Source organism: Lactuca sativa, chromosome 5 (assembly GCF_002870075.4).
Source record: "Lactuca sativa cultivar Salinas chromosome 5, Lsat_Salinas_v11, whole genome shotgun sequence".
NCBI lineage: Eukaryota > Viridiplantae > Streptophyta > Magnoliopsida > Asterales > Asteraceae > Lactuca > Lactuca sativa.
The window spans coordinates 53,341,100-53,354,089 of record NC_056627.2 but is presented as its reverse complement, the minus strand read 5'-3'; the positions used below and the strand labels follow the sequence as shown (position 1 = coordinate 53,354,089).

General features: G+C 38.9%; 1 protein-coding gene across 1 annotated transcript; it reads right to left on the bottom strand.

Moving 5' to 3' along the window:
• Positions 1 to 10,925: 10,925 nt before the first annotated feature.
• Positions 10,926 to 11,438, bottom strand: LOC111887261 (uncharacterized). Its single transcript, XM_023883421.2, has one exon. The coding sequence runs from the start codon at positions 11,436 to 11,438 to the stop codon at positions 10,926 to 10,928; it is 513 nt and encodes a 170-aa protein (XP_023739189.2).
• Positions 11,439 to 12,990: the final 1,552 nt, after the last annotated feature.

The window sequence follows — 12,990 nt, the reverse complement described above, 5'->3', positions numbered from 1 at the left end:
TTCATTTAATAATGAAGTTGGTTCTATAGATGTGTTCTATAATAATGTCTTTTATTTTAAAGCATTACCTTGTGATGGTGTGTATGAAGCTGTATCTGTTGTAGATAACTTGGGAAATAATGTTTTGTGTATTGATTCTACTAATAATAACTTGGATAAAGCATCTTTATGGCATTGTCGTCTTGGACATATAAGCAAGAAACGCATAGGCCAACTCCAAAAGGATGGAGTCTTGGAGTCGTTTGACCTAAAGTCAGATGATAGTTGCGAATCATGCTTACTTGGAAAAATGACAAAGTCACCCTTCACAGGTTCGTGTGAGAGGGGTGAAGGTTTGTTGGACCTTATACACACGGATGTGTGTGGACCATTCAAACATGCCACAAGGGATGCTAATCGTTATTATTTGACTTTTACTGATGATTATAGTAGATATGGATATGTCTACTTGATCAAGCATAAGTCAGAGACTTTCGAGAGGTTTAAGGAATTTAAACAGGAAGTCGAGAATCAATTGGGCAGGAACATTAAGATGCTTCGATCCGATCGTGGTGGTGAGTATCTTAGTTCAGAGTTCCTCGACTATCTAAGGGAATGTGGGATAGTCTCACAATTGACACCTCCCAGGACACCACAGTTGAATGGTGTGGCTGAGAGGCGTAATCGAACATTGTTAGATATGGTTCGTTCCATGATGAGTCGAGCTACGCTACCAATCTCATTCTGGGGGTATGCCTTAGAGACTGCCGCCCATATCCTCAATCTAGTCCCTACAAAGAAAGTTGCCAAAACTCCTCACGAGATGTGGACTGGTAAAGTACCTAAACTAGACCACATCAAGATTTGGGGTTGCGAGGCTTTCGTGAGACGCGAGACTCATGATAAGCTCGAACCTCGAAGCGAGAGGTGTATTTTCATCGGTTACCCACAGCGATCCTTTGGTTACCTCTTCTACAGACCTAGTGACAATGTGGTCTTTGTAGCAAGAAGAGGAGTCTTTCGAGAAAGAGAGTTTATAAGCCAAGGAGACAGTGGGAGGCAAATTGATCTTGAAGAAATTCAAGAATCAAGCGGTGAAGGAACTTCAAACTCTAGCCCTCAACTTGAGGAGGAAACTCCTGTTGAGCCAATTGACAAATCTGTACCTCTGAGACGTTCCACGAGAGTTAGGAGTACACCTGAGCATTACTATGGATTCCATATTACTGCAGAAGGTGAGACACTTATTAGTGATGAAACACTAGTAAGTCAAGATGACCCTAACAGCTACGAGGAAGCCATGGCAGGCCCCGAGTCTGCTAAATGGAAAGAGGCTATGGATAGCGAGATACAATCCATGTATGACAATCAAGTTTGGAACTTGGTTGAAAATGTACCAGGTCGTAAGACAGTAGGGTGCAAATGGGTCTTCAAGAAGAAGACCGACATGGATGGTAAAGTACACACTTATAAGGCTAGACTGGTTGCGAAGGGCTTCTCTCAAATTCCTGGAGTGGACTATGATGAGACCTTTTCTCCAGTAGCCAAGATTAAGTCTATTCGGGTTCTGTTAGCCATAGCTGCGTTTCATGATTATGAAATATGGCAGATGGATGTCAAAACCGCTTTTCTTAATGGGAAGCTGGCTGAAGATGTTTACATGAGTCAGCCAGAGGGTTTTGTCAGCAACGAGTACCCTAATAGAGTGTGTAAGCTTGAGAAATCCATTTATGGATTGAAGCAAGCACCTCGCAGATGGAATCTTTGCTTTGATGAAAAGGTCAAGGAATTTGGCTTTTCTAGGAGTGAAGATGAATCTTGTGTGTATGTCAAGGCTAGTGGGAGTATAGTTAGCTTCTTGGTATTGTATGTGGATGACATACTACTCATAGGAAACGACATTCCAACCCTGCAGGAAGTAAAGTCCTGGCTTGGGAAGTGTTTCGCTATGAAGGACCTTGGTGAAGCTGCCTATATTCTAGGGATAAGAATCTTGAGAGATCGGAGTAAAAGGCTAATTGGACTTAGTCAGAGTACCTACTTGGATAAAGTGCTGAAGCGATTCAGCATGCAGGATTCCAAGAAAGGAGAGTTACCCATCCAGAGTAACACCAGATTGAGTAAGACACAAAGCCCTAGCACTGAGGCTGAGATAGCAGAAATGAGTCGAACACCTTACGCTTCGGCTGTAGGATCGATCATGTATGCTATGACGTGTACTCGACCCGATGTAGCTTTTGCCTTGAGCATGGTTAGCAGGTATCAGGCGAACCCTGGCAAGGCACACTGGACTGCGGTAAAGAATATCCTCAAGTACCTACGGAGGACTAAGGACTGGGTCCTTACCCTCGGTGGGAGTGATGACTTGAGAGTTGTAGGGTATAGTGATGCTAGCTTTCAGACTGATAGGGATAATTTCCGCTCTCAGTCGGGCTGGGTCTTTACCCTAAACGGAGGAGCAATTTCTTGGAAGAGTTCCAAGCAAGAGACAGTGGCAGATTCTACTTGTGAATCAGAGTATATTGCAGCTAGTGAAGCAGCAAAGGAGGCGATATGGCTGAAGAACTTCATTGGAGACCTTGGAGTTGTACCAGCTATTAAAGAGCCAATGGAAATTTTCTGTGATAGTGAAAGTGCTGTTGCCTTAGCCAAGGAACCAAAGGATCATGGGAGATCCAGACACATCGACAGAAAATACCATTTCATTAGACATCGGATCGAAGAAGGACTCCTCGTGGCAAAGAGGGTATCATCGGATGAGAACCCAGCAGATCCCCTCACGAAGGGACTGAGTAGGGTTAAGCATCTCCAGCATGCTCAGAGCATAGGGCTGAAGGATGATATAAGTTTTAGTAGTTAGATAACCCAGAAATTTGTAAAGTGTAATTGACATTTGATGATGAATAAAAGGTGTTTTATTTATGAGTAAAGTGTTGCTATCTCTTGTCAATCGTTTACTATATTTCTTTTGCATGTTTTGACTTCCAGAATAATTTTGTTTGGTATAACATATTATTCAAACCTCCACAGTCGGTCATATGTCGGAAGTAGGTATGAATCAAGACTGTCATGATGGGTTGTAGAGGTCTAAGGTGTTGGACAAGGCTACAACAATCATGAGTGCTCATAAGTTCTGAGCATTGGACTCAACCCACGCTCACTGGAATCACTTCATGGAATTCTATCTCGAGTGATCGTGAGACGGTAATATCATATAAGTCTTGAAACCTAGAGATATGATTTGTTACTTACAAGTTGGTTATGCATTGACTGTACGAAACCGCATTGGTAACTCGATGTTATAAAACGTACTTTTGTGTGTAATTCAATAAGTGGTAGAACAAACATATGAGTCGAAGTTTATCTGTTCCTTCTTGGATTAGAAGCTGATATCTGGGCCCCTCGATGATTTTGTTTTGACCCATGTACCGGGCCCGGTCAGAACTAAGTTGATGTGTTCAATTAAGTTCTATGTCAAACAAATCGGAAATCGGGAAACAAATGCTGGACAATAAGTAAGACAATGTTCCATGTATTTGTCCGGCTGATATCTAGAACGGAGGATTATATGATCACTTATCTTAAATGGCGTACTATCATCTTCTCAGTTCCGAGAGACCTTGAAAGAGCTACGATTGCCGGTCGGTTCCTGAAGTACTAGAGATATAGTTATTAGACTTATCCAAGTGGGAGACTGTTGGATAAGGTGTCTAAGTCCATAACTATTTCGGGCTTGTACTTGACCCGACCCGGCATGGTCCATTTGGGTTGCATGGCACCATGCAATTGGTTAGACTAAATGAGAGAAATAACACTTGGAGATTATTAATATATTATAAGTTCTAATATATTAATAATATTATTTGATTAGTTTGATCAAGAATTAATTTGGAATTAATTAAGTGATCAAAGGTTAACTAATTAAATATATGGGTTCATCCATATCTTGTATAGTGGGCTAAGAGGCTCCATGGATTATCAAGTTGGGTTCTACCCATAGGATGCTCCATGGATGCTCCATGGGAGTTACAAACCCATGGGTCATGAAAATGAAGAGTCATGACACATTAGGGTTTACATGGTGTAACCCTAGATGTGTCAACACTATAAAAGGATCCCATTCTCCACCAAAATCGGCACTACTAAGAAACAAGAGGGCTTGACCGATTTTTGAGAAGTGTGTGTTATCTCAAGAGTCTTTCCAAGAGCATTTGGTGTTGTGTGAAGCATTTGAGGCATCACACTTGGGGTGCTAGGCTCACAAGGTTTCAAGGAATACAAGCAACAACAAGGTAAGTTATTCTATCTATACTTTAAGTTAAGATTGTTCCCCATGTATGCTAGATAGGAATATAACCTTGGAATTCAACTTTGCATGATAATTAGACAAACATAGATCCAAGGTTATTAGGGTTGCATGTACACTTAGGAAGTGTTAGAATGCTCAAAACCCATCAGTTAAGTCCAAGTTAGTGTGCCGGTTAACCACACACGCTCCACCAACGACTTAATCAAAGTGTAAAGTGTAATTTCATGGAATAGCACCTTATTCACATTTTTCCTAAAGTAACTAAGATTGGGAATTTAATAAAACATTTAGTTACTTTATAATATTCATCATACTTTGAATGAGAATTAATAAGTCCTTGTCTTACCCGTTTGGCTAACGACCCTCCACCGATCAAGCAAGCGGTGGGTGAGAGTGGACACCCATTAAGTCACCATTTTATAGGCAACAACCTTATACCCACCTTATAGACCGGCTTCGTGAATGAGGCGTACTAGCGGTAAGACGACTTTGTTCTTATACATATATATATAATTATTAAATCATAATAATATAAATATAAGGGTTGAATTTTAACTTTTAAAATTCTAGGGGTTGGAACTAAAGTTTTAACTTAACTTTACTTGTTCCAAAACTTGAGGGCAAGTTTTGTAAACTTTCAAAACTTTTCATTTCTTGTAACTTATGAGTTTAATAGAGTAATAAAATGAGGACTTTTCATTTTTCCTAACTCTTGTGTTCTTTTAATGGTTTTTAATCCAAGAGACTTTTGGTTTTCCATAACTTGAGGACAAGTTATGGACTCCATTAAAACACATTATGATCATGAATTAATCTACCACATAGGTTACAAATAATTCCTATGATCATCTAAACATCATAAGAACAAGAATATGAATATGAACACTTTCAAGAATCAAAATCACATTTAATCTTTGTAATTTTGATAACTTGTTGTTGTAAATGAGTTAGAAAAGACATTACACCTTCTAAAATAAGTTTTCAAGTACCAAAACATTTTAGGGTAATGATTCTAATCCATTTCCAGCAACTCAAGTCAAAATTCTGCACTCTGTCGACCCTACTCGCCGAGTGCATAAACCTACTCGCCGAGTAGGTTGAAGATACACATGAACTCGACGAGTCCTCCCCATGGACTCGCCGAGTCCATCAGTCAGACAGCAGAATTTTCGACTTTCTTCAACTTTTAAGCACAAATAACAAACAAACAAGCCTAGGCTCTGATACCACTGATGGGTTTTGAGCATTCTAACACTTCCTAAGTGTACATGTAACCCTAATAACCTTGGATCTATGTTTGTCTAATTATCATGCAAAGTTGAATTCCAAGGTTATATTCCTATCTAGCATACATGGGGAACAATTTTAACTTGAATCATAGATAGAATAACTTACCTTGTTGTTGCTTGTGTTCCTTGAAACCTTGTGAGCCTAGCACCCCAAGTGTGATGCCTCAAATGCTTCACACAACACCAAATGCTCTTGGAAAGACTCTTGAGATAACACACACTTCTCAAAATCGGCCAAGCCCTCTAGTTTCTTAGTGTTCAAATTGTGTGTCCAATTTTGTGGAGAATGGGACTCATATATAGTGTTGGCACATCTAGGGTTACACCATGTAAACCCTAATGTGTCATGACTCTTCATTTCCATGACCCATGGGTTTGTAACTCCCATGGAGCATCCATGGAGCATCCTATGGGTAGAACCCAACTTGATAATCCATGGAGCCTTTTAGCCCACTATACAAGATATGGATGATTTACATAACCAACCCATATATTTAATTAGTTATCCTTTGATCACTTAATTAATTCCAAATTAATTCTTTGATCAACTAATTAAATAATATTATTAATATATTAGAACTTATAATATATTAATAATCTCCAAGTGTTATTTCTCTCATTTAGTCTATCCAATTGCATGGTGCCATGCAACCCAAATGGACCATGCCGGGTCGGCTCAAGTACAAGCCCGAAATAGTTATGGACTTAGACACCTTATCCAACACTTTTCTCATATTTCACCACTCACCTTCAATGTTTGGGTAAGGGCTTTCTGATATTTCACCACTCACCCTCAACTCATGATCTCATTTCACCACTCACTCTCAACACATGATCTATATCACTGATCATCTCATATATCTAACTCACCTTTCATCACACACCCACTATTTCATCTACCCAACATTTTTATAGATAAAATACATATACAACTTAAATTATTTAAAAACATGTATAAATCATTCCTTCAACTTCCATCTCAAATAGACAAAGAATATATATCCACGCAGCACGTATTTTATATAAAATACTTCATATCTATGTTTAAGGTGAAAGTAACTACACACTCACTTGATTTAATAAAAATTGGGCAGCAATTCGTTTCCTAAAATGATCGTTTCTAATAAAACCGAGAGTTTTATTGAGAAACCAGGCTCTACGAGGGTCGGGCTTCGAAACCGAAAAGATAAATTTCTCGGGCTTCTCAGGCACTTCGTGGCGTATTTCGGGGGTTATAATCGATATCGGGGCATCGGGGAATATTAAGATGAAAGAAATATGAAAAAAGGGGTGAATATGGACAATTTCTTAAAAGTATCCGAGAAGGCTCACAACCTTCTATTTATAGGAGGAGGCTTCTGATTGGACGGCTGGAAAGAAGCCACGCGGCAGTAGATCCGAAGGGGTGCAGGTGGCTCGCACGTGGGTTGCGCATGCAAGGGTCACGCTGGCAGCTCTTGATTGGACTGAAGTCCGGGTTCGATGAGTGGGGGTCTGTGGCACCCTGCGAAGCTCGGATGCACGAGGAAAGGGGCACACGTCACATTTCTAATGGACCACTTCAGATGGATTCTCCGGTTCGGATGACTCAGCAAAGTTTTGGACACGCGTCGAATGTGAGGCGAGGACACGTGGCCGAAGTCCACGTATGCGAGATTTCTCAGTTTTGACAATATTTCTCGATTTTTGTGCCAAAACTTCTAAAATCCATAACTTTCACATATGAGCTCTGTTTTTGACGTTCTTTATATGCACATGTATGTAAAATTACGCTCTACAACTTTTGTTTAGACTTCGTCGGCTAATTTTGAATTTAATTTTTATATTATTATTTTTAATAGACTAGGACAGGAAATCCGTTAAAAATTCATAACTTCTTCATCCGACGTCCGTTTTCGTCTGTCTTTTTACCATTGTGCTACTATTGACGAGACCTTTGATTCTCATTTAGGTCGTGTCGGCTAAACCTAACTCGATCTAAATTTCGAGTTTTTAGTTGTCTACTGCTAAGCTGATAATTCGAAAAATAATAACTTCCTCATACGAAGTCAGATTTGGGTGTTCTTTTTATACATACTCTTGGTTTAATGAGCACTACGACTTTCGTTTAGATCACTAAGGCTAAAAAGTAGTTTATCAAAAATTCACTGTTTACGACATTCGGCACCGTGCCGGTTTTGTCGAGAAACATCGACAAGTCATAACTTCTTCGTTATAACTCAGATTTTGGTATTCTTTATATATCCGTAATCCTTTTCATGGCCACTACAACTTTCTTAATATATATCGGCTTTATCTAATATTTATTTTTGATGCTAATTTTTATTCTTACTTAATTAAACTCTAATAATTAAGCATAAAACACATAATTCACATAATATTCACATAATTCCTTTTCATTTCTTCAAAATGAGTTACAAAGGTTAATCTAGACTATAACGTCAATATTAATGCCTAGCCTAGAAACACGAGCATTACAATTCTCTCCCCCTTAGGATGATTCCGTCCTCGGAATCACACATTAACAAACAACTGCGGGTAGCGACTTATCATGTCACTCTCCATTTCCCAGGTGAGATTTGGCCCATTCGTATATTTCCAGCGCACAAGCACTAAATCGACCATCTTGTTTTGCAACTTCTTAGTCTTAAGGTCAACGATTGCCTCCGGTTCTTCAATAAACCTCTTATTTTCATCCAACCTTAATTCAGAAATGGGAATTATACCGGGCACATCTCCCATGAACTTTCTCAAATAACACACATGAAAGGTGTTATGAATAAACTCCAGTTCTTCCGGTAATTCTAGCTTGTAAGCTTGATTCTCGATCTTCTGAAGAACTTTAAATGGTCCAATAAACCTTGGACTCAATTTTCCCCATTTTCCAAATCTTATAAGTCCCTTCCACGACGATACATTAAGTAAAACCGAATCTCCAACTTCAAAGGATATCGATTGTCTTTTTTTGTCAGCATAACTCTTTTGTCAATCTTAAGTAGCTAACATCCCCTCCCTAATTATTTTCAACTTTTCAGCAGTCTGATGGACTATTTCAGGTCCCATAAACTACTTTTCCCTAGCTTCCAGCCAACATGACAGCGTTCGACACTTTTCTCCATACAAAGCGTGATAAGGTGCCATCCTGATGCTTGAGTGGAAACTATTATTATAGGAAAATTCTACTAGAGGTAAGTGTTTATCCCAGTTACCTTGGAATTCTAAGGTACATGCTCTCAGCATATCCTCCAATGTTTGAATTGTTCGTTCGCTTTGACCATCAGTTTGTGGATGGTAAGTTGTACTCAAACACAACTTGGTACCCAATTCCTCTTGTAGACTCCTCCAAAACCTTGAGGTAAAACGGCTGTCACGATCGGATACAATCGTTAACGGAACACCGTGAAGCCTCACAATTTCCTTCACGTAAGAATTTGCAAGTTTATCCATAGACCATTTCTCGTTGGCTCCTAGGAAATGCGCACTCTTAGTGAAGCGATCAACGACCACCTAAATCATGTCATGAACGTTCCTTTTTCTGGGCAGTTTAGTCACAAAATCCATGGTGATGTCTTCTCATTTACCTATGGGTACAGGTAAAGGTTCTAAACTCCCATACGGTTTCTGATGTTGTGCCTTAACCCTAGCACAAGTTACACACTCGGCCACATACTTAGCAACATCAAGCTTCATCGTCGGCCACCAGTAATAAGGTTTTAGATCCCTATACATTTTCGTACTGTTGGGATGAATCGAGTACATGGTCTTGTGAGCTTCTTCCATCAGAAGATCTCTTACTCCTTCCGTTTTAGGAACCCAAATCCTATCTTTGAATACCTTCAGTCCTTGACCATTTATATCAAACACCAACGTTTTACCCAAAAGTTCCTCCTTTCAGCCATTTTTTCTCTAAAGCTTCCTCTTGATCTTTCTTTATACTTCCCACAATTGTAGAGAAAACTTCAATTATCAACGCTCTTGGCCTTTTCTTTACAAGATTCACCTTCCGACTGAGAGCATCAGCAACAACATTTGCTTTACCAGGGTGGTAAAGTATCTCACAGTCGTAGTCCTTGAGTAACTCTAGCTAGCGTCGTTGCCTCATGTCCAATTTATTCTGATTAAAAAGATATTGAAGACTCTTATGATCAATGAAAAGTTTTCATTTAATGCCATAAAGATAGTGCCTCCATATCTTTAAGGTGAATACTACCGCTGCCAACTCCAGATCATGAGTGGGGTAGTTCTTTACATGCTCTTTCAATTTCCTCGATGCATACGTTATCACTTTATCCCTTTGGGTCAGAACACAACCTAACCCAACTCAAGAGGCATCGTTGTAAACCGTCAAGTCATCAACTCCTTCGGGTAACAAAAGAATCGGTGCTTCACACAACTTCTTCTTTACTTTTTCAAAGCTTCGTTATGCTTCTCATTCCAAGTATAAAGAGCTCCTTGGTAGGTCAAAGCTATCAATGGAGTCGCGATCGAAGAAAAGCCTTGGATAAACCTTCGGTAATATCCAGCTAATTCTAAAAAGCTTCAGATCTTCGTAGGACTTTGAATCATAACCTTCGAGTTACAAAATAAATATTTATTAAGGACTCCTTCTTCTTCATAGAATAAGTACTTTCCTTCATTTATTGTAACATACCGATGGGTCATGTTCTAATGACCTCTCATCGTTATATTGCACTACTTAGACTCAGGTCTCTTAGAGACAAATTTTGGAACAAACAATATCTTCCTTCATGTTCTAATGTGATACAATCACAGTTCAACATGTATCATTTCTAACTACCAACTTCTTTAACAACGAGCGCGATACTTCTATTGATCGCTTTGATCATCTTTCACTTATATCTTCTGGCTTAAGTCAAATGTTACATCGTACTTGGTTCTCTGAACAACGTAACATACTCATCTTAGTCGAAATCGATTCGATATGACCTCTAAGGTCGGAATAACAATCATCTTCTTAGTCATTACCAAAACGATGGTAACGATAGACTAGAATAAGACAGAATCAATTACTAGCTCCTTGGTAACTTTGTGACTTTGCTTGATCCAAGTACGAGTCATGTGCTTCCGATAGTATAGGCCTCTACTACCATTCACACCTACTCATACTCGTCCCAAGTATTGTCTCGTAGTTCTCCAAATCACCATACAAGAATTTCACATAGTCATTCAATTCATCAGATGACAAAACCAGGGTTTATATTATTTCCTTGAAACAATTACATAAAGGTTCAATTTTACCCTATATTATGCCTCTAATAGGCTAAACCACTTGTTATTACTCACATTACTACTTCATAACTTGATCTTCGAGTATCAAGTCTTTACTTCTACTTCCTAGCGGTGTTATTTGCTTTGTCAACGATATTCTGAAATTCCCTTGGCATTGGCGGTGCACTTGGCCTTGTTACTTCATTTTTCTTCGGACAGTCCTTAGAAATATGGCCTTCTTCCTTACATACGTAACACACCCCCTTGAGAATCGTACACTGATTGGCGTAATGCCCAATTTCTCCACACCTAAAGCACTTCACCTTCCTGTCACAATTCTCAGAGTGTTTATTTTTGCACTTCCCGCACCATTTTCCTTTACCTCCTCTTTTGCCAGACTTTGAGAATATGTTGTTCTTGTTGGGCCTTGGAGACCCCTCAAATTTCCACTTCTTGCCAACTTCAACCTTGTTTGCGGTCCTGTCATTGATCATTTCATCAATAGACTTAGCAATCGAGATAGTTTCCTCAAGAACAGATGCATGACGTACTGGCATAGTAAGTCCATCCTTACTTTGTTGAAGTAAACGTTTTGTTTCTTCCATCTGTTGATCCAACATCGTACGCACCATTGCCTACACCCCAACCATCGTGATTGGCTCAGGCTGCGGATTATCATTTCCGAATTCACTTTGTGTACTCGCCATTTCAATCTATACACCAATCGTAGGTGAATTTAGATCTTTATTTTCGATAGACATTAAATCTTCGTTATTACTCCGAAATGTTAATTTGTTAGTCCTAATATCGTAGTCATACGTTTAGAATCCTACACACATAAGGTTTCCAGATCCGATCGGCAACAGACCATAGATGTGAACAAATAATGGCATATATGGGAAACATATAGCATTTAGCACATAAAAGCATTTTAGCCATCTTTCCTAAAATAAACTAGTTCTTGTGTCTAAAATCTGGTAGACACTCATCTCACAATCATCACTTAGCATTCTAAGTTTTAGTCTAGAAATCCTACAATTTCTTAGTTCGCTTAAACTAATGCTCTGATACCAACTGTGACATTCCTTAATTTCTCGGCCAGAAAAGACCGATTTAATTTATGCTTTTTAAAATAAAATCAGAGAAATCTTTTAAAAGATGTTGCGGAATTGGTCCCCAAAACAAAACATGATAAAAGTTTATCAAAACCTTTCTTTAAGAATTGTATAGTTTCATTTCATATCAAAACCTCGGGATGTCATGTTCCGATACAGATCAAAAGCATAAACAAGACATTATAAGGCTTACAACAGTTATTTACCACTAGTGGCCTATAATCCAAAATCACTCATCATCATCATCCGACTATGCTCGGGGTCCACAATCTATAATATAAAAAGCTGAGTGGGTCAGGCTTGGAAGCCTGGTGAGCATATACGGTTTTCAACGCACAACAAATAATTTTATTATGCTTAAACATCAACAATCAACCAAATTACCCCCACCCCATTATCTTATTTATTTCTTAAGGGTTTACCCTAAGAATCAACTATCAGTCCTTCCTAAGGATTCATCCTAAGGAATTGGCACGAAGTCACATCGTCGCTAGGGTTTATACAACAGGCACTAAGTCCATAGCTGCCAAGGTTTATCCAACATGTGCTAAGTCCATAGCTCTTATTTATCGACAATATTATTCAAAGGAATCCCCCCTGCAATACATGTTAATGGGTTTTTAGAGTACAACAAATGAACATATAGTTCACACACCTACAGGTTGCGGGACTTCTAGTGTTCCAGAGACCGTCTAGAATAGTCCATGGTTATCATCTATACTCTGCTGAATGACGGGGGACAACGTTTGGGTAAGAGCTTTTCTCATATTTCACCACTCACCTTCAACGTTTGGGTAAGGGATTTTCTCACATTTCACCACTCACCCTCAACTCATGATCTCATTTCACCACTCACTCTCAACTCATGATCTATATCACTGATATTCTCATCTATCCAATTCACCTTTCATCACACACCCACTATTTCATCTACCCATGTTTTACCCAACATTTTTGTAGATAAAATACATATACAGTTTAAATTATTTAAAAACATGTATAAATCATTCCTTCAACATCCATAACAAATACACAAACAATATATATTCACGCAGCACGTATTTTATAT

What these genes read in the sequence shown, in the direction of transcription:
- LOC111887261 (XM_023883421.2), bottom strand. Translation starts at nt 11,438, where the DNA reads ATGGTGCGTACGATGTTGGATCAACAGATGGAAGAAACAAAACGTTTA.